The sequence below is a fragment of the Mobula hypostoma genome, chromosome 1 (genome assembly GCF_963921235.1).
Source record: "Mobula hypostoma chromosome 1, sMobHyp1.1, whole genome shotgun sequence".
NCBI lineage: Eukaryota > Metazoa > Chordata > Chondrichthyes > Myliobatiformes > Myliobatidae > Mobula > Mobula hypostoma.
The window spans coordinates 83,894,446-83,921,832 of record NC_086097.1 but is presented as its reverse complement, the minus strand read 5'-3'; the positions used below and the strand labels follow the sequence as shown (position 1 = coordinate 83,921,832).

At 41.9% G+C, this 27,387-nt stretch overlaps 1 protein-coding gene across 6 annotated transcripts in view; it reads right to left on the bottom strand.

The window, feature by feature from the left end:
• Positions 1-10,617: 10,617 nt before the first annotated feature.
• The window catches only part of actn1 (actinin, alpha 1), a 260,652-nt gene continuing 243,882 nt past the window's right edge, over positions 10,618-27,387 (bottom strand). For 2 of the 6 annotated variants that reach the window (XM_063051926.1, XM_063051944.1), the window contains exons 20-21: positions 21,550-21,708; positions 10,619-14,096 (exon numbers count right to left, since the gene is read on the bottom strand). In XM_063051926.1, the coding sequence (XP_062907996.1) occupies positions 13,938-14,096; positions 21,550-21,708 (318 nt within the window). In that variant the 3' untranslated portion in view covers positions 10,619-13,937. Of the gene's footprint in view, positions 14,097-21,549; positions 21,709-27,387 lie in introns of all 6 variants that reach the window. The other 4 variants (XM_063051901.1, XM_063051935.1, XM_063051909.1 and 1 more) reach the window with 3 other exon arrangements.

Below are 27,387 nucleotides of genomic sequence, written 5' to 3'. Positions count from 1 at the left end.
GTGGCAGAGTTAGAACTTACAAAAAAAAAGTCCTCGCAGGGATCGACTAATTCCCCTGCAGATCCTGACCTGCTGCACAGTTTGCTGCTAGGACAGAGAAAAAAAAACGAAGGTCAAAGATTGCAACTTTTTGCTCTAATGTTTGCTGGAAAAAGAAGTATTGAACACCATGCACATTGATGACGTCATTAAATGCGCAAATGAGGACTAAGCTGAATTGTCACAAAATGCTGGGGGAGTTCAGCAAGACAGGCAGCATCTGTGGAAAAGAACAAACAGGTTACGTTTCGGGCCGAGACCCTTCATCAGGACTGCAGAGTTCCTCCAATCATTTTGTGTGTATTACTTTGAGTACCAGCATCTGCAGATTTTCTCTTGTTTGTAAGATGAATTGTACCCAGTCCAATACCCAGCCACAATGCATTTCTAAATTAGAGGCACTTTATACCCTGCATGAAATGTATTCATTTTAAATACAAAATAGTTAAGAAGAACAGAAAAAAGTAATATTGAAACCTTTTAAATTCCAATTTTGGTCTTAATAACTAATATATCTAACTGACATGATGCCCAGACTAAATCAGATTTCCTGGTGTCTAACCATTTCTCTGTTCAACTGGCCATCTTCCACATTATTCTAAGTGCTATCAGAAACTCTTTTTCAAGTGATTGATATTAACCAGGCGAGAAGAAAAAATTGATAAAGAAGGTAAATTATTCTTGCCTACTTCAGCTAAAAGTCAGGTTTCGGAAATGAATACTTCCCCTGACCTGGTGGAGTAACTTGAGACTCTTAAATCAGTAAAACGATGAAAAACATACTGTATGACAAATCCAGTCCTGTATTTGAATAACATCATAAGTCACAGCAAAAAAAAGCCAGTTGTTAGTTTGCGACTCAGTTACTTACAATTGTTTCAGTTTGATTGTTCCTATAGAGCTCAACATGAAGTTTAGTCACCCAAGTCAAGATTAAATTGGGATGAGGCTACACATCAGCAAGAGAGTAAATGTTAAAGGTTCTGATTCCAAAGACCTGCAAGAGGCCAAGTGGGGGATCAGCAATTGGTACACATTTCCTCATGCTGGCTGGAAGGCAGACCTCGCATGGACTAGTCAAAATCGCTCTGAATTCAGTGATAAAGTGAGTGACCACATCTGTGTATTGATGATCAGAATATCAGTTGAAGATAAATTGTAAACAGGTCATTTCTTGAAAACTGGTTCTCATTTTACTTAATATCTGCTTCCATAATAATTACTAACAGGCCCATCACATCCAGGCTGACCTTTCTGCCCATCTACATGTTTCCTATTTGTGTACATTAGAAACTTTAGGGATTGTAACATCCAGTCCCATTAATCAAACTGTTTTACATCAAAAGACCATAAGACATAGGAGCAGAATTAGGCCATTTTTTTGAGGTCTTGTCTACTTAAACATCAAATTTAATAATCTAATATTCCTGCTTAGGACTACAGCAGCTGAAATCCACAGTCACAGCCATGAGGACTTTAGTAAGAAGCATCATTTTAAGATGTTTAAAAATTCTATCAATCCACAAAATCGATGGACCCCGGACGCAGGCCCAAGTTGCGAGCGCAATTCCTTTTAAGAAAACGAAAGTCAACAACTTTGATTGAAAAGCACTGGCTAGACTTCCACTCCCGATGATCCTGCTGGTGAATGTACAATCTTTGGAAAATAAGAATGAAATCCTCAGAGCAAGATTGCAGTACCAGAGAGACATCAGGGACTGTTGTGTACTTCACTTCACGGAAACATGGTTATCCCCCGTCATTTTGGATGCAGTGCTGCAGCTTGACAGCTTCACCATTCTCTGCAAAGACAGGACTGCTGAATCTTTTAAAGGAAGAAGAGGTGGAGTATGCTTTATGGTAAACTCATCATGGTGCAAGAACATGGCAGTCATGTCTCTGACCTGCTCACCCGACCTGGGACATCTAGTGGTCAAATGTTGTCCATTTTATCTGCTCAGCCGTTATTCTGGTAGTGGTGTACATTCCACCTCAGGCCAATAGCAGGCAGGCACTGGAGGAGATTAGCACTATGATAAATAGCTATGAAACTGCACACTGTGATGCTTCCCCTATCATTGTGGGGGATTTCAACCCAGCCAGCTTGAAGAAGTCTCTGAACAACTACCACCAACACATCACCTGTGGAACCAGAGAAGCCAGCAGCCGTGCCCACCGTTATACTACCATCAAAAACGCTTACCGTGCCATCCAGGGCCACACTTTGGAAAGAACGTCCGATCACCTGGCTGTACTTCAACTCCCAGCATATAGGCAGAGACTAACAACCACAGCACCAGTGGTAAGAACCAAGAAGGTATGGTCCAGGGAGGTGAATGAGTGCTTTCAGGACTGCTTTGATTTGGTGGACTGGACAATACTTGGGGATTCAGCTTTGAGTCTGAATGAACATGCTACAGTTTTCACCAACTTTATCAACTCCTGTATGGATGAATGTGTGCCTTCAAGAACATACCAGACATATCCAACCAAAAGCATTAGATGAACCAGAAAATTCATGGTCTAGAGGGGAAGACCTGTGGCATTCAAGACCAGCGATCCAAAGCTATACAGTAAGTCCAGGCACAACCTACAGGAGCCCAACTTAAGGGCAAAAAAAACAATTCCAATTGAGGTTAGAGATGGAATCAGATGCATGTTATCTCCGGCAAGCTTTGCAGGCCATTACTTCACATCATGAATGGTTGTGATGTTTCATTCTGAGATGAGTTTGTAGGTTTCTGCAAATAAAACGAAGCAAGGCGTTTTATGTTAAACAAAACTCATAACACATTTTATTGAACTCCCAAAACCTACACACCAAAAGCACGCTAAAAACCTTTTATGTAATAATGTCATGACGTCAGACCAGCCTCTTAAAGCAAAACCCCAACTCAGTGTCGGTGGTTGTGAAGTACATACATTCCTCACAATTACGTTACCTTACAGAGCATCCCCCGCCGGCCTGCAGAATTCACTAAAACCGGCATTGTGAACCTGCCTGGAGTTTGGACAAGCTGCCCGGCTCGAGTCCCATGTCCCATGTTCCATGGGTGGAGCAACTGCAGGTGCCTCTGGCTTGTCCAGAGGTATTTTGACATGCTCATGGTCACGTTATGATGCCAGCGGCTTGGCAGCTGAATGCACCAAATCTTGGTGGGCCAGTTTAAGGTGATCTACTGAAATATGTTCAGGTTTGCCCCCCTGATTTATAATAGAAGTCCTTTCTCCCCGTTCTAAAATGTGGAACAGGCCATTGTAAGGGGACCTAAGGGGATGTTGGTGTGCATCATGGCGGACAAAACCAAACGAGGCGGAATGTAGGTCAACAGGTACCCAAGAGTGCTGTACGCCATGATGGGAGGTAGGAACAGGTGAAAAGGAATTGAATTTACTGAGGAGGGTGGAACATTATTGAGAGGCCAACCAGACAGTTGTGACATCAAGAATGAAATCACTTGGCATTAGCAATGGCTGCCTGTATACCAAGTCAGCCATGGACAACCGCAGATCCTCCTTTCCAGCCAGTCTGAACCGCTGCAGGACCCATGGGAGATGATCCTGCCAATGCTCATCGGTCAGGGAAGCCCTCAGAGCAGCCTTTAAGGAGCTGTGAATCTGTTCACATAGGACACTGGACAGTGGATGATGTATCCTAATGTCGAGGTTCTGGGCCATCGCGGCCCAGGGATCTGAGGTGAATTGGAGGCCACGGTAAGAGGAAATATCAGATGGGGTGCCAAACCAAGCAACCCAGGTGCTGATGAGCCACGTCTGCGGCCATCGTTGATGCTAGAGGGATGACCTCTGGCCACCTGGTGGTATGGTCCAAGAAGGGGTGTGAAACAGTGGGAGGGGGGAAGAGGACCGACAAGGTCTCAGGGACCTCAAAAGGTGCAATGGCACCTGAACATGACAGTTAATTTTTGCCCTCTGGCACTCCACACAGGCTGCAGTCCAATCACACACATCCTTTCTGAGGCCTTGCCAAACAAACTTCAGTGCAACCACTTTCTGTAAGGCCTTCCGGCCTGGATGTGGGAGGCCATGAATGCAGTCTGTCTCCAGTTTGCAGGCACAATGGCCGAGGGCGACCAGTTGAGATATAGCACAGGAGAGAAACCCCAGCTTCCTTAAACTTGATGTCAGCCAACCACAGGCCCATTGACTGCTGTTTGATAAGCCCGGACCTCTGGGTCAGTAACTTGATCAGCTGGATGTCAGCATAATCAACCCCTATGTGTACGGCCGCAATGGCTGGCCGTGAGAGGCAATCAGCCACAGCATTATTTTTCCCCTTGATATATTGTACATCTGTGTGAACTCAGATATGTAGGCCAGGTGGCACAGCTGCTGTGCAGACCAAGGGTCTGATGTTTTGGGGTTTGAGGTCAATGAACGCAGTGGAATGGTGACCTTCTAGAAGAAAATTTAAATGGCGACAGCCAGATAGAGACCAAGAAACTCATGCTCATCTCCTTCTACCTTAGGCCACGAACTTATCAATCACCCCTGATGAATCACTCAAAGACTTGAACTGCATGTGCATGTAACGAGAGCTGTATAGCTCATCTCCTTCTACCTTAGGCCACAAACTTATCAATCACCCCTCGTACATAAGATGATAAGAGGCATAGATACAGTGAACAGCCAGCACTTTTTTTTACCTCCAGGGTGGCAATAGTTAATATGAGAGGGCATAGTTTAATAGGGTGTTGTCAGAGATAGTTTTGAATGTGAAGTGCATGGAACGCACTGTCAGGGGTGGTGATAGAGGCAGATACATTAGGGACACACAAGAGGCTCTTAGGCACATAGATGAAAGAAAAATGGAGGGATATGCGGGAGGGAAGGGTTAGATTGATCTTGGAGTAGGTTAAAAGATCAGCACAACTTTGTGAAGGGCCTGTACTGTTCCATGTTCCATAGGGATGACATACAATATGAATGATTTTTTTTTCGACCATTTAACAAGTAAATGATGAATGAAGAGCATCTCATAATATCAGAATAAATGGAATGTGACTTTTCTGATGCGGTCTTCAAAGTTTTTCTGCAATTGTCTCCCTAGGTCCTGTAGACTCTAGATGAATGAGAGATGCTCATCATATTTATATTTCTAATTAATTTGTAATAAAGGGAATTATTCCCCAAATCCCTGGTTTATATTTACCCTTTAGTCACCATGACTGTAAAATAGATGATCTGGCTATTGCCATGTTGTCAATTGTGGCAAATTGCTTTGCTCCACTTAACTATTGGTCTTTATGTATCAAAGCGAAGGCTACACTTTGAAACTACATTGGGGACTGTGGAATCGGAGTCACAGAATGGTAAAGCAAGGAAACAGGCTCACTAGCCCAACTTGACCATGTTGACCACATTGTCCACCAGAGTTCATCCCATTTGCTTGGTTTTGACCCTTGGTGCCAGAGGTTTTTTTAGACTCAGGTGACTTCTTCCAGTGCATCTGTGAAACAGCGTACTCTTCTTTTCTCATGTCTTTCTTTTCTTTTCAGAGTGGCTGGAGACCGGCCGGAGTCCGTGATTTACAGCTACACAAACTACGGTTCTCCGTGAGCAATGGGTTCTTGGATTCGCCGTGCCGCCTGGCGTTTTGATATCTCCAGGTGCGGCCTGTGGACGATCCGGTTCCTTGCCGATTTCGTCGACTGAAACGTCGTGGGAGACTGGAACTTTGAGGTAGCAGGTGGCGTACGCTGCTGTCGGAAGGAGACCCTGTACTCAAGCAACCCACCCCCCTCTCTTTTTGATGGTGAGCGGCAGCCTGTTGGTCCTCAAGTCGTGGGGCTCGGAGGAAAGATGGAGAAGATAGTAGCATCGAAACAGCGAGCTGCTTGTCTCCCATTCTCTCTTTCTTCCTCGCTAGTGAGCGAGAGCCTGTCTCAGATACTGAGGTGGTAGGATGGTCTATAGTTTTGATGGACTCGAAATCAAAGTCTCTTTGAGGGCTTTTGCCATTGCTTGCATGTTGGGGGTTGGGGGGGGGGTGACTCAATACTTTTGCTGGTGCAAATGAGGGATGGGGAGGGGGAGAGGGAGGGGGAGGGTCAATGCATCTGCTGCTGCTTGGAGGGGGAGGGGGGCTTTGGGGTTCTGTTGTTTCTTTATCATTCATTCTCTGGGTTTTTTCTGTTTTGTGGATATCTGCAAAGACTAAAATTTCAGTTTGTATACTGTACACATTCTCTGATATTAAATTGAACCATTATCCCTCTAATCCTTTCCCATTCATATACCTGTCTAAATGACTTTCAAATAGCATAATTGTACTTGCCGCCATCACTTTCTCTGGCAGTTCATTCCATGTCCCAACCACCCTCTATGTGAAAAAGTTGCTTCTCTGGTCTCCTTTGAACCCTCTCATCTTAAGTCTATGCCCTCTAATTGTAAACTCCCTTATAAAAGGGAGAAGTCTGTGACCATTCATCTTATCTATATACCGTACCTCCTGATTTCATAGACCTCTCTAGGGTCACGGCTCCTATGTGTCATGAAAATATATCTCATGACTATTCACTCTCTCCTTCTGACTTCATCCCTCCAGTCCCGGTAACATCTTTGTGAATCTTTTCTTGTATTCTTTCCAACTTAATGACACCTTTCCTATTGTTGTGCGGCCAGAACTGCACATTGTACTCCAAATGTGGTCTCACCAGTGATTTCTATAGCTGTAACGTGACACCTCACCCCTGCACTCAGTGCCCTGATGGATGAAGTCAAGTGTGCCAAATGCCTCCTTAACCACCCTGTCTACCTAGCTGTGTGACTACTTTCAGGAGCTACTTGCTTGCACTGTTCTGTAACACTCTTTGTACAGCTATGGCTTCTTTCAATAAGATTACTAGTGCAATAAATTTAAGGTGAATTGGCCAAACGCAAAGATCTGAGACATAAAGCTGAAAGCAAAGTTCAGAGTTTATGTTAATGTCTTTAACACTGGATCTTGATAGAAGATGTCATCTTGTGGTGTACACCTGTAGTTAGACTTAGTTTTGCCCACTTCCCTTTAATTTTCTTTGCAGTTTAACTTCCTCAATGTGCCTTACTGATAATAAAATCATGGCAGAAATATGTGATTTCAGGACTTGATGGGGGTAAAGGGTATTTTCTTCACAAAAAATATTTAAGGACTGATCAACAGCAGAACGAGAGAAGTTTATGGGATAAAATTGTGGTAAGTCAAATCGTGCACAGAAAGAGTGGTGGAAATAACATTTGGACTGAGGAAGAAAGGCACTAAATTTTGACATTTTAATATATCTCTAAGACTGAAGAGTACCATAACTTCCCTGATCACATTTTTTATGTCACATCTAATGAGGTGAGTAGACCATGTGCCTTCTTAACCATCTATCTTCCCATAAGGCCACTTTCAGGAATTATTGGATATGTACGGTATGCCAGAGACCCTCTGTTGCTCTGTACTTCCTGTGTGTATGTGTCATTGTGTCTGGTTAGTGTCCCCAAAATGTATCATCACATGCTTATCCGGATCAAATTCTGCCATTAACGTTGTGCTAGGGTATAAGTCTGCTCTCTTCCCATTATCACCAGCACCACTGAATTTAGTGGCATCTTTACTGTGTGCTCCTGAGTTATACTCAACTGGTGAAGGCAAGCAAGTTGTATGCCTTCTTTATCACCCTATCTACTTCTGTTGTCACTTTGCGGGAGCTATGAAATTGCACCCCAGGCTCCTTCTGCACATCAATGCTCCTTAAGGTCCTGATTACTGTAAACTTGCCCCATTCACTTGACCATCCAAAGTGCAATATGTGTCTCTTCCCATACCTCCAACTGATCTGTACCCTGCCATGTCATTTGACAACTTTCTGCACTGTTCATAACTCCAGAAAATTTTGTCTCATCTGCCAACTTACTAATCAGCTCATCTACATTTTCTTCCAGATTGCTTATATACGTCATAAGTAAGAGTTTCCAACATTGATCCCTATAGAACACCACTGGCCGCAGACAACCTGTCAGAGAAAGGCTACTCCACCATTATCATCTTCAATAGTCAAAGCAATTTTAATCCAATCTATCATGTCACCATTGACCCCATATGTCCCAATCTTCTGAATCAGCCTACTATCAAATGTTCTACTGAAATCCATGCAGGCAACACATGCTGCCAACCCTCAACAGTCATCTTCCATCACCTCCTTAAAAAAACTGCATCATATTCATAAGACATGACCTGCCCTCCACAAACCCCAAAAGAACAAAAGCTTTTTCCAAATGTGAGTAAACCCTATTCCTAAGAACCCTCTCCTTTAACTTCCCTACAACTGATCTAAGCCTCATCAGCCTAGAATTTGTGGGATTACACAAAAGAACAACGTTCTCTGAGACCTTGGCTGTGGCTGGAGTGGATTGTGTCAAGGCCCCAACAATCTCTTCCCTTGCCTCTCTTAATAAACTAGAGCAAAACCCATCAGGCCCTGGGTACATACCCACCTTAATGTTCTTCAAAAGCCCCAACACCACATCCTTCTTGACCTCAACATGTCCCAGAATATTACCCTGATAAACACAGATCATCGATGCCCTTCTTCTGGGTGAACACTAATGCAAGTGATACTGGTCAGGGGTTCCAGGGATTTGAGAGGAAATGCAGGAATGTTTAGGTGAGGGAAATAGTCTAGGTCAGTATTACAGCAAGAGTTCCCAGCACTGGGCGGGGTACTGTTGAAACAGAGGTGCCCTATTTAAATGTTGGGCATGTGGCCAAGTGGTTAAGGCGTTCGTCTAGTGATCTGAAGGTCGCCAGTTCGAGCCTTAGCTGAGGTGGCGTGTTTGTGTCCTTGAGCAAGGCACTTAACCACACATTGCTCTATGTCTGTGTGAGGAGTGGCGGGCCACACAGTCTTTTGTTCTGCGCCTTGTAAGGCATGAAAATGCCCGACGCTGGCGTCTGGCCTGAGTCGATGATCCCTCCCTCCCTGCTCCATTTAAATTGTGCACTACTAAAAGGTGATTGGTCCAGGAGCTGCCAATGACAAACACACTTCAAAATCATCAACTTTCCCACAGCAGGGAGTATTAAGAAGGGAATGGTATCATTACATGAAAGTCCAACTTGGAAAAAAACAGAATCTGCACAAGTGCAATTGCAAGACTGAACTCCTGGAGGGTTGTGGTTCCACTCAGAGCAACCGCACTTGTATTCCACTCTGCAGCACAAATCACTGATTTTCTTATGTGTAGTGCAAACTGTTACATCATTTAATTTCTCAGCAGTTTAGACTGAATGATTTTATTGCTGCAGCATGAAAAGAATCTGAAAAGCTTTCATCTTAAATTCACTCAAACAACTGTGCAACAACAAGTTGATGTAAAATTTGGCCCGAAACATCAACTGTACTTTTTTCCATAGAAGCCGCCTGGCCTGCTGCACTCCTCCAGCATTTTGTGTGTGTTACTTGGATTTCCAGCATCTGCAGATTTTCTCTTGTTTGTGATGTAACATTCATACACACTTGTCTCTTTTTTGTATAGGAACTGCCCTCAAAAGGTATTATATTTATAAGATCACTGTGTATTTTATTGGGAGAGGAATATTTCACATACATCTTTATATATTTCTCTTAAAATTGTCTCATATCAGGCACAGAGAGGAGGTGGAAGAGTTCAAGACCTAGTGCTAGACAAGAAACATCTTCCTCAATGTCAACAAGACAATGGAGATGGTTATCATTACAGGAGAACCCAAACCTCTTACATCCCTCTTTACATCAGTGGCACAGCACTGGAAACTGCAAGCAGTTTCAGACTCCTGGGAGTGCAGGCCTAGTACAACCTCTCATAGTCCCAAGAACTCATCCAACACAATCAGGAAAGCTCACCAATGCCTCTACTTTCTGAGGAGGTTGAAGAGAGCTGCACTACGCACATCAATACCCATGACCTTTTACAGGTGTGCAGCAGAGAGCATCCTGCATGGTATGGCGACTGTACCAGGAAGTCTCTACAAAACATAGTCAAACCTGCCCAGTGCATCACCAGCACCTATCTGCCATCGAGGACATGTACACAGAAAGGTGCCGATAAGAGGCCAGCAATATCATGAAGGATCCCTCATGGACTGTTTGTCTCACTCCCATCAGGGAGGAGGCTACATAGTATCCACACCAGGACCACCAGATTCAGAAACAGTTTCCTTCCCCAAACAATGCTGATCAACTCCTCCACCTACTAACCCACCCCACTACCACTACTTTATTATTTCCTGTCAGAGTTACCTTATGTATGGACACTCCTGTACCTAGTGTCACTTTATTCATACACAATCTATCTACGTATATAAGCTATCTTATTCATCTCCACTTCATTTGTTTTTATTATTGTTTTGTTCTTTATCTTAGCGGTTTTTTTTGCTGCATTGGATCTGGAGTAACAATTATTTCATTCTCCTTTATACTTATGTACTGGAAATGACCTTAAGCAACACTGAAAGTGTAAAAACAAAGTTTTGTTGTCAGAACAAAACTCATCACCACAAAATTTCCATATGTTAATTTATTATCAAGATTTTTTTCTATAGCTACATATTAATTTGAAAGATAATCAGTAATAACAGATTCCATTTGGTCAATGACACTTTTTGGAAATTAATGAACACACTTGCATGCATACCAATATTTGTCGTCCATCAATATAACTGCTGGTAAAAGTTTTGGAGGGCCAGTATGGCTTTAGAATTTGTGGGCTGTTGGAACATGTGTTTGGTAGAGGAAGTGGGTACTGAAGCCTGTTAATCCTTGTGCTAGGCGAGCATTGTCAGGGAGTCTGGAAGTGTGCCAATAATATTGATTATGAGCATAGTCTTTGTGTTGGAGGTGGGGTTAGTAGATGATCATCAGGGAGTGGGCCAGTAAGATTGTGCCAGTAATCACAAAGGATTGGTGCACTTGCAAATCACTTTTGTCGCTCTGGAATTTCCAGTATCTGCAGAATGCTTGTGTTTGCAAACCACTATATTTGCACAGTGGAACAATTGATAATGTACAACCAGCCCTGCATTTTCATAAAGCTACTATTTAACATACTATACACAGATTATTTGCAAATACAATATCTTTATTTGTAAGTTTTAAGAACCAGGTACCAATACAAATAGGTATTTTATGCATAAAAGCCACAGTGAAAAATTTCCACATTTTCTTTCAAGGTGAAAATAAATGCAATTTGACAGTAATTTTTAACTTATTTGACCTTCTAAAATATAAAATGTACTTTAGATTAAAATTTAAAGCTACTTTTTAAAATTTGCCAGGAAAAGGGTTTACTTGTGACCAGCGAGTTAACAGTACATGGCATAAAATGGTCATGTGTTAATCTGCACTTAGCTGTAAACGTGTTTGAATCACACATCCGGTTTGGTTGGTGACATCATTTGCTATTTGAAGGCAAGAGAAACACCAAATTTGAGTGGAGCCCATTCAAGCTTATTGCTGAGTGGATTATTCTCCCAGGCTGAATCAATACTATTTTAGATGATTGTCCAGTTGCGTTATAGTGATTCTTCAATTTGCAAACATTTGACTTAAAAATTTCTACTGTAACACTGTTGACTCTTTGAGGTGTGTTTTCGATTACAAATAATTTTCACTGTATGAGTAATCTACTATTTTGTACATTGCAACACATTATACCTTAAAGCATTTTACCCAGCATTTTTGAAATTCCCATTTAAAACATTTTCCTTTTCATGAATCAAAGAATAGCTATACTAATAATTGCTTTTAAATTTTCGTAGTTGTGACACAGCACAGGTGAATATCGCTGATTCTGCTAAACATTTCCCCCTTCTACTTTACTATGGTTCTGGTAATCTAGATGGAAACTCAGTTATAATTTGTTTGTCCTCAATGAATTTTAAAACATCACATTTGTTACAGATTTTTTTCATCTCCAGAATAGAAATCATTTCTAAAGCAACATCCATTTTGGACATATTTTTAATTAAAAATACCCTTGTTTAAATATCGGAAGTCTGAATTAAAGAAATAACTGGGAATAAACAGACTAGTGCTTTAGGTGAAAAAATGTTTCGAGAGATAGGGAAGAAAAAGAACGCAGAGCCTGTCTTCTTATCAGAAGGAACACTTGCAAATTTGGGAATGTTTGTTCTTTGAATACAATGCTAACAGACATGTAAAAAGTAATGAATGGACTTGTGCTTCATATTCAAATAAAACATTAACTTCCTCTTCCCCTCATTTATCAACACCACTGAATCCTCAATCACTTGATGCTTTGAGTTTCTGTAGACCACACACAGGGAAACCATGTAAATTTAGGGGATGGAGTAATGGAGGAGGTAGCATATGTCTACTTAACATATATTAAGATGAATTGACTTGGATTAATAAAGAAAATGAAATATTTCCACTACTCGAGTCTCAAAGGGCATTGAGATATAGTAGGAAATGCTTCTGAATGCAGGAGATTTGCAGCAGCTTGTAATTCTCTTCAGCAATGGGCATCTGAGGCACAGCCAACTGGTGATTTTGGATCTGAATTCCAATAAGTTTTGATTTATAGAATAAGAGGATTTTTGATTTAATTTTTGCTAATTTTTCATTTAAGGGGAAAGACAGGGTTAAGATGCATTACAGGTCAGCCACTGCATGGTTGGACACACAGCCTTCAGAGGCCTCTTCCTAATCCTCTGTAAATCTGTATCCCTTTAATTGATTCATTGAGTTTGTATCCCTATTTTTTATTAATACACCTTCATGCCTTCATTTAAAATTTATTCATCAAGGAAGTCACAGCTGTAGATATTTAGGGCCTGCAAAGGTCAAAGAAGACCATAAGGCGAATAAGACTGGGTTCATTCCCCCTTCCCCCACTTCTCTATTCCTATTCACCTCCCTATTTACACATTCTCTGTATAAATCACTTGCAATTAAAAGAATCCTCGCTACGCTCTCTCAGTCAGCACAAATTCTGTCTGAATCATTCAGTTTCTCCTCACCTCACCCTATCACAGGAAGTCCATTGTTCTCTCCGTTCTTCTCCTTTGCAACTTAAAATCTCTTCATTTCCTAACTGTTCCCCGTTATGATGAAACGTCATCAACCTGAAAAAAATATATTCCTCTCCTCATGCTTGTCACCCAACCTGCTGAGTATTTTCAGCAGTTTCTAATTTTATTTGTTTAATTTTCTGTATCTGCAGCGTTTGGCCCTTCAGTAAGTGTGGATAGCTGTGATGCTGGATAGCTGTTAGAGCACGTGGGCTGCCAACCGGATATACCTGACATTCGGAAAAACTCTTCAAACCACAGTGGAAAGAAATGGTTTGAAAGCCACTACTGCAATCTTATTGCTGCCATTTTTGATGTGAGTACTTGAACCACATTTGGAAAGACACATCCAATGTGCATATTGTAACTGTGGCAGCTTATTTTAAATTAAATATCAAAGCAATGGCACCCATCACATAAAAGGCAGGGATGTTCTTTTTTAAAAAAAAGTCTGAAAATACTTAACATATTTATAAAATAAATCCTTTATTATATGGTGTTATGAGTGAACTTGCTCAATTTTGTGCAACAGTGAGTTACAATGTGACCAGCTTTCATATACATAAAATGTGTACATTAGTAGAAAATCAAGAAATGCAACATTGTGCTTAACTACAGATATCACAACAAAAGTAAATGGTGCATTTTGATTTTTTTTTGGAACGTTTTGAGAAAAATACCTATTTCTATAATAAAATATGTTTTGAAGTTGCCTGAAGAAAAAAATATTTCTTCTGTAAACTGCACTTGCCAGCTCAAGCAGACACTCCGCAATTTCTTTAGTTTAAAGCCAAATAGAGGTGAGCAGACACAGGTTTTGCATACAAAAGATGCAGAGTTAGAGGTCACTTTCACCGTACAGGGCTGTGGAGAAGGACATGTAGTCCAGCGAGCCTGGGACGGCATCCGGTCCAGTGTAGGGCGCCATCCTCGCGATGCAATATTCTGCTTGGTCAGGGGGTAACTCTCGCCGCAGCTCCTCGGCAGTGATGTAGTTCTGAAAGATGAGAAGGAAATACCTGCCTTCAATCGCAATTCCACTTAAAACATGCTGGTGTCTCCCCATTTGTGAGTAATCTTAGCAAAATAATTGCAAAGCTCCAACGTCAAAATTGTGCAGAAAGGAATAAAGTTGGCCCTCAGGATAAGGTCATTAACTAGGGGTAGGCTGATTTCAGTACTGCAAGAGTGGACTTGGTGAAATTGGACTGGGTAAAGATGCTTGTGGGTAAAATGGCAGCTGATAAGCGGAAGTCTTTTGAAAGATTTACTTTTAAAAGTAAGGATTCGGGGCCACCATGGCACTGAGTCTGGCTCTGTGGCTCAGAGGGGAAGGGGGGAGAAGAAGCAAGCTTTGGTAATAGGGAATTCATTAGAGCGGGGAACGGAAAAGAGGTTCTATGCATGAGAACGAGATTCCAGGTTGGTATGTTGCCTCCCAGGTGTCAGAGTCTAGAACATCTCAGTTTGGCTCCTCAGCATTCCTAAGTGAACAGCCAGTGGTCCTGGTCCGTACAGGTACCAATGACATAAGGAGGAAGAGGGAAAAGTTTCTGCAAAGTGATTTCAGGGAGTTAGGTGCTAAGTTAAAGGGCAGGATCTCCAGGGCTGTAACCTCAGGATTGTTACCTGTGCCACATGCTAGTGAGGCCAGAAATAGAAAGATCATACAGTTTAATACATGGCTAAGGAGTTGGTGTAGGAGGGAGAGCTTTAGATGTTTGGATCATTGGGCTCTCTTCTGAGGAAGGTGGGACCCGTACAAAAGAGAGAGTTTGCACCTAAACTGAAGGGGGACTAATATCCTAGTGGGAAAGTTTGTCCAGAGGCGTTTAAGCTAGAGTTTCAGGGGAATGGGAACCAGAGTGCCAGAACTAATCGTGGTGAGATTGTGGAGACAGAAGTTGTTAAGACCTCAGACAAAGTCAGGAATCCAAAGGTTGAGCATGGCGGGGGCTAATGTTCTGAGTTGTGTATCTTTCAGTGCAAAAGATATTGTAGGAAAGGCAGATGAGCTCAGGGCATGAATCAACACATGGAATTATGATATTGTAGCCATTAGTGAGACTTTGTTGCAGGAGGGGCAGGTGATGATGATGACGTCGACTCAGACCTGAGAGGCCAGTGTCTGGCATTTTCATGCCTTACAAGGAGCAGTTCGAAAGGCTGTGAGGGGCGCCACTCCTCGCATAGACATTTCACAGTATTATTTTACGAGGCCGAGTTGCGAGCTCGACATCAACCCAGCGCGGACGGAGAGTGCGCTCGGGAGCGGTCTGTCACTGGATCGAACTCGGGAACCTCCTTTCTTGAGCCCGGCGCTGATCTCACTGCGCCACCAGCCGACCCAGCCGAGGGGCAGGACTGGCAGCTCAATATTCACTATCTAGAGATGATAGAGTGGGAGGGCTGGCCTTACTAGTGGGAAAGTTATTGGAAGGTATTTTAGGGGACCGGATATGTGAGTATTTAGATAGACAAGGACTGATGAAGGATAGTCAGCGTGCCTTTGTGTGTGGTAGGTCGTGTCTAACCGATCGTATAGAGTTTTTCAAGGGAGCCACAAGGAGAGTTGATGATAGCAAGGCACTGGATGTTGTCTTCATGGGCTTCAGCAAGGCATTTGACAAGGTCCAAAATGGGAGACTGGTCAAAAAGGTTCAGTCACTTGGCATTCAAGATGAGCTAGTAAATTGGATTAGACATTGACTTTGCAGGAGATGTCAGAGAGTGGTAGTAGGTGGTTGCCTCTCTGACTGGAGGCCTGTGACTAGTAGAGTGCTGCAGGGATTGGTGCTTGGTCTGTTGTTGTTTGTCGTCTGTATCAATAATCTGGATGATAATGTGGTTAACTGGACCAGCAAATTTGAAGATGACACCAAGATTTGGGGTGTAGAGGATGGAGACGAAGGCTATCAAAGCTTACAGTGGAATCTGGACCAGCTGGAAAAATGGGCTGAAAAATGGCAGATGATATTTAATGTAGACAAGTGTGAGGTGCTGCATTTTGGGAGACTAACCAGGGTAGGTCTTACACTGAAAACAGTAGGGCACTGAGGAGTGTGGTAGGACAAAGGAATCTTGGAATATAGATCCATAATTCACTCCAGCGTGTGGTGAAAACTGCCCAGTGGATTATCTGCACCCAATTGCCCACCATTGAGAACATCTACCATAAACGCTGCCAGGGCAGGGTGAAAAGCATTATCAAGGATGCATCTCACCCTAACCATGGATTTTTTTACTGTCCTTCCATCCAGTAGGCACAGGAAGAGCTTCTTCCCTGAGGCTGTGACACTGCTGAACCTCACATCACACCGCTAAGCAGTATTGCATCTGTATTGTACTGTCTCAAGTACTTTTATATTTGTGTGCTGTAGCACTTTTTTTTATTCACAGTTATTTTGTAAATAACACTATTCTTTGCATTTCTGGTCAGATGCTAAATGCATTTCATTGGCTTTGTATCTGTACTCGGCACAATGCCAATAAAGTTGAACCTAATCTAATCTAATAATTCATTGAAAATGGTGTCACAGGTAGATAGGGTCGTAAAGAAAGCTTTTGGTACATTGCCCTTCATAAATCAAAGTATTGAGTACAGGAGTTGGGATGTTATGTTGAAGTTGTATAAGACATTGGTGAGGCCTAATTTGGAGTACTATGTGTAGTTTTGGTCATTGACTTGCAGGAAAAATGTCAATAAGATTGAAAGAGTACAGAGAAAATTTACAAGGATGTTGCCAGGACTGGATGACCTGAGTTATAAGGAAATATTGAATAGGTTACAACTTTATTCCCTAGAAGGTAGAAGACTGAGGGAAGATTTGATAGAGATATACAAAATCATGAGGGTATAGATAGGGTAAATGCAAGCAGGCTTTTTCCCCTGAGGTTGGTGAGACTACAACTACAGGTCATGGGTTAAGGGTGAAAGGTGAGATGTTTAAGAGGAACATGAGGGGGAACTTCTTCACTCAGAGGGTGGTGAGTGTGTGGAATGGGCTGCCAGCACAAATGGTGAATGTGATTTCAAGTTTAATGTTTAAGAGAAGCTTGGATAGGTACATGGATGGTAGTGGTATGAAGGGCTATGGTCTGGTTGCAGGACCATGGGACTAAGCAGTTTAAATGGTCCAGCATGGACTAGATAGGCTGAATGGACTGATTCTGTGCTGTAGTTTTTTATTACTATGACAATGTTCCAGTAAGGGTGAATGGAAAAGAGGGCAAGATTAGGGAAACTTAGTTGGCTCAGCACATCACAGAAACCAGTTTCCCCTCTTTGGACTCTGTCTAAACCTCTCACTGCTTCAGTAGAATAGCCAGCATAATCAAAGACTCCATCTACCCCAGGCACCTTTTCTACTTACCTCTCCCATTGGACAGAAGATACAAAAGCCTGATACAAAAGCATACCAGCAGGTTCAAGGATAGCTTTTATCCTGCTGACTATTGAATGGTTCCTTCATAAGATAAGATGGAGCTCTTGTACCTCACAATGTATCTCGTTATGATCTTGCACGTTTCTGTCTACCTGCATTGCACTTTATCTGCAGCTGTCATAATTTCTTCTACATTGATATTGTTTTACCTTGTTCTAGTTCAATGCACTGTATAATGATTTGTATGAACAGTATGCAAGCAAGCCTTTCACTGTATCTCACTACATGTGACAACAATAGACCAATTCCAATTCTAGTTATTGAAGGTTTGATTGGCGAAAAGAAGGATGCATATAATAGGTATTGGCAAGCACAATCAAACTGGTTTCTTGAGGACAATGAAGTATGTAGGAAGTACTTAAGAAAGAAATTAGGAAGTGAAAAAGGAGGTAATGAAAACTCCTTGGCAGTAAGACAAGTGAAAATCTACATCATTTTGTAAGCATATTTAGAGCATGAGATTGGTCAGGGAAAGTGTGAGTCCTTTGAGGAACCAAAAGGGTTCCTATGTGTGATGCCAGGGGATGTGGCCATAGTCCTTAATTAATACCTCTCCTCTGTATTCAGTCAGGAAAAAATAATCCATTGTATAGTGAATTCATGGAGGAATACAATGAATATTTGGTTCATGTGGATATTAAGAGGTACCTATTGAAATGTATAAGGGTGAATAAATTCCCAGGGCCAGATAAGATTTTTTTTGAGGTCTCCAAAGAAATTGATAAAGGCAGCATGGTGGATATTAAGTGAGGCATTTGACAAGGTCCCACATAGCAGATTGATCCAGAAAGTTAGAGCATGTGGGATACAAGGTGAGCAAGCTAATTGGATCCAAAAGTAGCCTGGTGATAGAAGGTGAAGTGGAAAATTTTTTCCAAGTCTGTGAATAGTGGTTCACCACAGGAGTTGGTGCTGGGAGCTTTACAGTCTGTGATATATATTATTAACAACTTGGTTATGAATGTAGGAGGTATGTTTAGAAAGTTGCAGATGACATAAAAATTGTCAGTATTGAGGATGTCCAAGGCTACAGCAGGATATATACTCAGTGTACATTTGTGGTCTTCTACTGCTGTAGGCTATCCACTTCAAGACTCAACATGCTGTGCATTTAGAGTTGATCTTCTGCACACCACTGTTGTAACGTGTGGTTATTTGAGTACTGTTGCTTTCCTGTCTGTTTGAATCAATCTGGCCGGTCTCCTCTGACCTCTCTCATTAACAAGGTATTTTCACCCAGAGCCACCGCTCTCTATAAACTCTCTAGACCGCCGTGCATGAAAATCCCAGGAGACCAGCAGTTTCTGTGGTGCTCAAACCACCCCTTCTGGCATCAACAATCATTTCACAGTCAAGGTCATTTAGATCACATTTCTTCCCCTTTCTGATATTTGGTCTGAACAACTGGATCTCTTGACCAAGTCTGCATGCTCTTATGCATTGAGTTGCTGCTACATGCTTGGCTGATTAGATGTTTACGTTAATGAGGTGTTCAGATGTACCTAAAAAAGTTGTCGCTGAGCGTAGATCAGTTGGAAGGAACATTGGTCAGGATTAAATTCTAACTACTAGTGTAAGGTAATGCAATTTGGAAAGTCAAACAGGAGTGGGACACATACAGTAAATGGCAAACTTCTAAGAAATGTTGAGGAACAGAGAGACCAAGGGAGTCCAAGTCCTCAGCTCCCAGAAATGGTAATGCAGGTGAAGAAGGCATATGGCTTGTCTTCCTAGGTTCAGGGCTAGGAATAAGATGTTACTATTAAGTAGTAAGGCTGCATTTGAAATGCAGTTCTGGTCACCATACTATAAGACAGATGTGATTGTGCTGAAGAGAGTGGTAAGAATTGGTGAAGATCTTGTCTGGATCGGAGGACTTTAACGATCGGGAGAGATTGGATCAGTTGTTTATCTCGGAGTGAAGGAGGCTGACTGACAACCGATGAAAGTATTCAAGATTATGAGAGGCCTAGATTGATTAGATTGTCAAAATTTTTGTCCTGTAGTAGAGGTAAGCAAGGGAACAGAGAATAAGGTGAAAGAAAGGAGTATTTTAGGGGACTTCAGGAGTAAGCCTTTTTGTAATGCAGAGCTGGCTGATAGTTGGAGAGGCTGTTGGCATCAGACATGCTACGTCTCTGTCTAAATGTATCTTAAATATAAATATAAATAGGTAATGCATTGAAGTAATGTGGGCAAACAGGCTTGATGTTGATGCAAAAGAAGGCTGGCGTGTACAGGGTGAACTGAGGGCCATGTTTCTGTGCTATTCAACTCTAAATTTTCTTTCAAAATTAATCACACATTTTACTGCCTGAAAAAGGAATTACTTCAGACTGTAAATTACAGAAATGGTAAATGGGCTTCAGTAAATTTGGTTCATCGAGTCTGCTCCACCATTTCACCATGGCTGATCCATTTCCCTCTCAATCCTGCCTTCTCCCCGTAACCTTTCACGCCCTGACTAATAAGAACCATCAACCTCTGCCTTAAATGCACGTAGTAACCTGGCCTCCACAGTCACCTGTGGCAACGAATTCCACTCATACACTACTCTCTGGCTAAAGAAATTCCTCATCTCTGTTGTAAAAGTAGTCCCTCTATTCTGAGGCTGTGTCCTCTGGTTCTAGACTCTCCCACCGAAGGAAACACTTCACATCTAGCACCTTCACCAGTCGATAGGTTTCAATGAGATCCTCCCTCATTTTCTAAATTCCTGCGGGTACAGGCCCAGAACCTTCAATTGCTGCTCGTATGATAACCCTTTCATTCTAAGAATCATTCTAGTGAGCCTCCTCTGAACACTCTCTAACATCAGCACATCCTTTCTTAAATAAGGGGCCCAAAACTGCTCACAATACTCCAAGTGAGGCCATTGCCTTATACAGCCTCAGCATTACATCCTTGCTCTTATATACTAGTTCACTTGAAATAATTGTTAATATTGCATTCGCCTTCCTCACCGCTGATTTGACCTGCAAATTAACTTTTAGGAAATCTTGCACGAAGACTCCCAAATCACTTTGCCATCTCGAATATTTGAATTTTCTATCTGTTAAGAAAATATGCTTTTATTCGTTCTACCAAACTGCACGACCACACACTTTATCCGTGTGTCACCTCTTTGCCCATTCTCCTAATCTAAGTCCCCTGCAGCCTCTCTGCGTCCTCAACGCTACCCGCCCCCTCCGCCTACCTTTGTGTCATCCACAAACCCATCAGTTTCATTATCCAAATCATTGAGAAACACCGTAAAAAGAAAAGGTCCCAACACAGACCCCTGCAAGACAGCACCAGTCACTGCCAGCCAATCCAAAAAGGATCCCTTTATACCCACTCCTTGACAAGCATTACATGATTCACCAGCCTTGCCTTTACATATCCGCTAGATATACTGACTGGCTGGGAAAACTCTAGCTTTTGTATGCTTGCCCGTATTCAACTCAAGTCACAGCATGGAAACAGGCTCTTCAGCCCAATGAATCCATGTTGACCATGAACCACTCATTTACACTGATCCTTATCCACATCTTTTCAAATCTTCCCCCACAATTCTACCACTCACACTCACACACTATGAGCAACTTACTCTGGACAATCACTATCAAACTTCAAGTCCTTGCAGCGCATGGGGAGAAACCACAGACTCATGGGAAGAATGTGCAAACTCACACCCCCTCCCCCTAGAGCAACTTTGATAAGAATTGAACTCAGATCTCCAGGGCTGTGAGTGGCACTTCTACTAGCTGTGCCACTTTACTACCCATCATGCCCTTTACTACCCATCATGCCCTGCACACATATTGATGGTGAAGATGGTATAATTAAACAATTTTCATCAGTAGAATGGCTCCAAAGCCAAGTGCAAAAACTTTAACAACCTCTTCTGAAATCTCACTCTTCGTGTCGCAGGCCAACAGCACAAATATTGATTGTGTGGGGATGGACCGCAGCAAATGAATGAATGGAATTTAGGTTGTATTTGTACTTAGTAGAAGAGCTCACCTTATCGCCAGCCAGAACTTTAAACGAGGCCATGACCTGGTCAGCGGTGTCCGTGTCTGTGGTCTCCCGAGACATGAAGTCCAGGAAGGCCTGGAATGTTACAACACCCATGTTGTTGGGGTCAACGATGTTCATGATGCGTCCAAACTCTGCTTCGCTCTGAAATCATCAACCACAGCAATTGTACCAAAGCCTCTTATGAGTCTAAGAGCATGCACCTATCCACATTCTGACAGCTAAAGTTCAATGTGTGGAATTTGACAGCTAAAGTTCAATGTGTGGAATTTTACAGCTATAGTTTACACTGGCTGAACCTTATTTTCAGCTGAAGATTAGCAGGTGGTAACTTGGACAAATCAAATCTCTCTACACAAGCTTCCTGTAGAAGTGAAGGCTCATCTCTACAAGATTGCGACTGAAACCCATTTGAGGACTTGGTCATATAACGTTTGTTCACTAATTATGTACTGCATTCCTGCACACAGTAAATTTCTAAACTGGATGTAAAAACAACTATTCACCTGGTATACAAATAGTCATTAAAAACTCCTCAAGGACATTATCTTCCCACAAGGTAACCGAGAATTTCTTAACCATTCCACAATGAAAAATCAAAAATAATTAACTGACTATTTAGCTCACTACATCTGCCAGCTTCTTTGAGAAGAAGCAAATTATGTGGCTATATGTTTAGACATTATTTTCTACCTTATTAATCATGTTGTTATGGAGAACACGATATTCCTGCAGAATTAAACCTTTATTGGAACATATAGCATTCCCTAATTATTTAGGTTTGACATTCAGGGGTTTTAAGGGGATTATTAAAGAAAGCGGGGGGGGGGTGGGGTGGAGCGGGAATAAGGTTTTCTGGAGAAAATTCCACCCTATGGTTTTGGCAGATGAAAGCACAGCTGGCAAGTATTAAACAAATGCAGGTATTCACAAAGTCAGAGGAATGGGGGTTGTTCAGCTTCACTGGTGGAGCTGAAGTACTGGGGAGGTTTTATGCTGAACAGTATAGGGAATAAGAAGCTCAGAGCCACATTGAATACGACATTGAGGGTGCAATAAAAACAAATCCTGAATAATTAGCAGGCCAGGCAGCACCCGTGGAGAGAGAAACAGAGCGTAATGCTCCATGTGAATGATCTACACAGGAACTGGAAAAGCAATAAAACAAATGTATTTTAAATTGCAGAGTGGGGGATGGGGAAGAGTAAATATCCTCTCCACTTTACCCCACTTTCATTTCCAATTCTCATACAGGATCATTGACATGTAACAGTAACTCTGACTCTTCCAACCATTAGCGCTGCCTGACTTGCTGAACACTTCCAGCACTAGCAATTCACTTCTTTTCAAACACAGTGGTTGTAGCCTGCTCCTGAGTGAGCTTATGTTGGTGGTGAGTTCCTGATGTAACTCTTTTTTTTATATATAATTTTTATTGAGTTTTCAAGTGATACATGAGAGAAAAAAATATCTACCCTCCCCCCTCCCCTTAACCCTCCCCCTCCTGATATATACTCCTACCTAAAAAGAAAAGAAAAAAAGAAAAAAAAAGGAACTGCCTGAATATTGGAAAGTTTGCACATGCTCCATGAGATAAAAATAAATTTTATATATATTTGTTACTTTCCCCCAAGGAACCAAGATCTTCATCATCGGAGCTATAAATAAGGGCTCCAAATATTCAAAAATGTTACATATTTATCTCTTAAAATCTAAAACATTACTTAGCTTCTCAACTCTCATAGTACCCTGGGGAAATCTCTTTGAACTTCACCATGTTGCTATGTGTTTCCCTCCAAATCATCCAGGCAAAAAGAAAAAAAAGATAGAAGATACAAAAAAAGAAAAAAACAAAATACCCCCCCACTAATGCTGTGAATGAAAAGATATGGGTGGCTATTGCCACGCTTGCACACATGAATAACGTAGCAATTGGACAGTGTTTCTTCCAGCTCCCCCGTAACAAAAAATTATATATATATATAGAAAAAAATTAATATTATTCCCAGCTAATATTCCTCAAATTTTAACCTTTCTTCCCCTCCCTCATATAATTAATAATATATTTATATATTCATCCGCCTAAAAATTCAACAGGCCTAATCCTTGATCCAGTCTTCATCTTCAATCCATCTCGCTCCCCTAAGTTTGTTCTTGTATCTGGTGAATCTTCAAAGAATCTCGCACAAACTCCTCCGCTTTCCGGTAATCGTCAAAAAATCTTTTTTCTCCACCAGGCAAAAATATCTTCAAGGTTGCAGGATAACGCAATATAAATTGATAACCGTGATCCCATAGGGCTTTTTTCACTGGATTAAACTTCTTCCTTCTTTTCAAAAGTTCATAACTTATGTCAGGGTAGAAAAAAATTTTCTTCCCTTCTATCATCAGTGGCCCTTTTCTCTTCTTGGCAGCTTGGGCAGCGGCCTGTAGAATCCTTTCTTTGTCTTGAAATCTTAAGAATTTTATTAAAATTGATCGTGGATATTGGTCATCTTGTGGTTTTGGTCTTAGGGCTCTATGTACGCGCTCAATTTCAATTGATCGGTCTTCCTCTTTCATTTGCAAGGTTTTCGGGATCCATCTTTGAAAAAATTCTATTGGATTATCTCCCTCTATACCTTCTCTAAGACCAACAATTTTAATGTTATTACGTCTACTAAAATTTTCCAACACGTCCACTTTCTCCCAGAGTCGATTTCTTTCCGTGTTCCAGACAAGCACATCATTTTCTGTTTTTTCCACTCTATCGTTAATATGCTCCATTGTTGTTTCCATCTTCTGAAGTTTCTTATCCATTTTATCCTGTCTTTTCATAGCTTTATCATAGCACATCTTCACGTCTCTAAGCTCTGTTCTTAATTTTCTTAATTCAGTCGTTAACTGCAATAAAGCTTCTCTTATGTCTTCATCGTCTCCTTTACTTCCAGTCTCTTCCAGTTCTTCCTCCTCTTCTTCATCTGTATTCTCTGTGATATCCAATTCTGACTGAGTTGCTTTCAGTTGCAGTGGCCGTCGGTTCTCGTAGTTTAAATTGTGTCGATTTGCACATGCGCAATTCCGGCATCTTCTTCCGAGAGACTGCTACCGCCGCCATTGCTCCCTGTTCTTCTACGCCAGAGGTAAAATGCGTCTCCTCTGAAGGAGATCCAACCTGAATCCAAGGCTCCATCGCTGCAGTAGGCCCTTTTTTCTTCCCATATCGCGGCAACTTCACAACAACAGACTTCTTCTGTTGCGGTTTACGAGGCATATCGTAGAGTAGTCTTACGAAGTTTATAAGTAGTTTTCGGAAAGTATTTATTAACTTTACTTTGGTTAAACAGTACTTTGCTGATTTTTTATGGGAGAGCTGGATTTACACGTCTCAATTCCACGTCATCACGTGACGCCCCCCTGATGTAACTCTTGAATGACTTTGCTTGCACTGAACTGCCAAAAGTTGCAACCCTTCCCAGGACTGATGTGAAGCAAGCCACCAGGAAACCATGGTAGAGCTAAGAGGCAGACAGGCTTCAGAAAATGAACTTAACATCACTGGCATTTGTATATAAACTGTCTTTGTGAGAATCATGTTGCCATGAGGCAACATTAAGAGGAAGAGGAAGAGGGGCTGAGATTGCCCCATGCCAGGATAAGGTGCAGCCAGATTGGACATGGAAAAGGAAGTCACATTAAATGAAGGTGGGAAGCTCCCCCAAAGTTGGTTAATGGAGTTGAGGCTTTGGGGAATGATGATGAGAGTTTGCTGTTCAAACTTTTACTTACAGAGCTATTGGATTCTGATATATATTGTTGGAGATATGGGCAATGTGGTTCCTTAAGTTAGTAGAGCTGGGGAGGGGGTAGTGGGGATAAGCTCCCACTAGCTGCTCCCAATGGGGTGCATTTCAAATAGGCTCTGAAAGCAAATCCAGCTCCTGGCCTTCACATGTGGCTTAGCAACTAAGTCCAGCGGAACTGTTTTTACTTGACAGGAGAAGGGGCAAAGGTGGGTTACTGGCACCATAAAATCACTTGCTCCTGGCCAATAGGACTTATCAGCTGTGGTTGGCAGCTCATCTAGGAGAACGAAAACTGATTTGAGACCTCCGCTGCCTTGAGGCTATACCCATTCATGGGGAAGGTTTCATGAGTAAACCCCGAGGAAAAATCCAGAGCTGGAGTCCTTAATGCAGTCCGATGTTGAGTACAAAACCGACTGGCAACTCCTGTGACGCCGCTGGTACCAAACTGACCAAACTACATTTGTCTCTGCTGTTCCTTTGGATTCGTCAGCTGCATGGAGAGGGGGAGCTTGCTGCATGGGCAACACCTTGCTCTCCTTATTGTACTGCCCCGGCTTGCGTATTGACTTCAAGAGCTAGGATGCAACATCTGTGGTCGACCCTGACCAACAAAGGCTAAGGAGATTGGGTTAGGTATAGGGAATGAAGAATTTCTTCTGGAATCCCATGCCAATACCTAACTGCCTGAACTGTGTACACTAAGGCCAACATATTTTTTTTCTGTTAAAAACAGTCTAAGTCTAACATAGAAGCATACATACAAGGGTTTGGATGGAATTGTTGAGTAAAAGTCATTGATCCCACTAAAGTTTAACTAGGACTGTAACTGGGAAGTTGAGTATTTTTCCTTCATAGTCTTGTTCTGCCGTTAAGGTGGATTGAGAACTTGATTCTGTTTTCACCCTTTCTGTCCTCCCAATCAGAAAGATAATACTATAACACACCCAAAAGGTGTTGAGACAGGCATTGTCCAATCCCCAGAATGCTGACAATTATTCTGATAATGTGCAGGCATGTCTGCTTTATTGAAGGTGTAACTGCAGACGAGCTGGAGTTCAGATCAAAGAACAAAGCACAGTTCCCCTTCCTTGAAGGGATGTTGGGGTTGACTTAGCCTCCCAAAATTGGCCTGGTTGAGACCTACAGGGACTGGTCAACGAATGTGGCCTTCCAAATCTCTGGAGGTCAGCTAGGAGTAACCTCGGTCTGCTGTGCCAAGATATCTGCTGTTGATGATCAGTCTCTGCCATACAACGGCTGACTGGGTTGGGCTGAAGTGGAATTAAGGGGGATGCAGAAAGTTCTGTGTCAACATTACTATTATTTGAACTTGTCTAATTGTATTTTAGCATTTTTTTGGAGGGGAAAGCAGATATTACAGCAACAACACTAGAGGTGGTACAAGTTAAAGAACTGAAGAAAGTTGCATGTAAACTCTGCTTCTGTAGATATAACTTTTATCTATGTAGGGGGGATATGACATAATATATCCAATATACAACCTTATGTGAAACAGTGTAAATTATAACAGTAGGATAACTCTGGGCAGCTTTAGAGGAACTAAAATCGAGGATCCATTTGAGTTTGAGATAAATTCAGTGCCCAGAGAGGAAGGGCAACGTTTACCAACAAATTACACCATACAATCCTTATCTGTATTAGTTTAGCAATTAATAAATCAAATAAACTCATGTTTTAATGAGTCCCTAGATAGCGTGAACAATTTTTCTCACTTCCCCTCCAAATTTGCAATATAGTTTGGCTCCTAGTATAAGCACAGGGAAACGTATTCTGCCAGGACTATGTTACACCCCCACTCAAGAGCAAGGAAGAAGTTTTGCCTACTTTAGGAATACCTCAGTATTAAGTTGCTGATATATCCATTATACCCTGCACCATTTATCTCTGGCGGAACACCAACATTACAAAGAAATATTTTTCAAATGAGTGCTTAAAGCAATCTCATATCCAACCTTCCAGCCCCTGTGAAAGAGAGGATGTTGCCAAATTAAGTGCTAATTTATTTACCTTATTC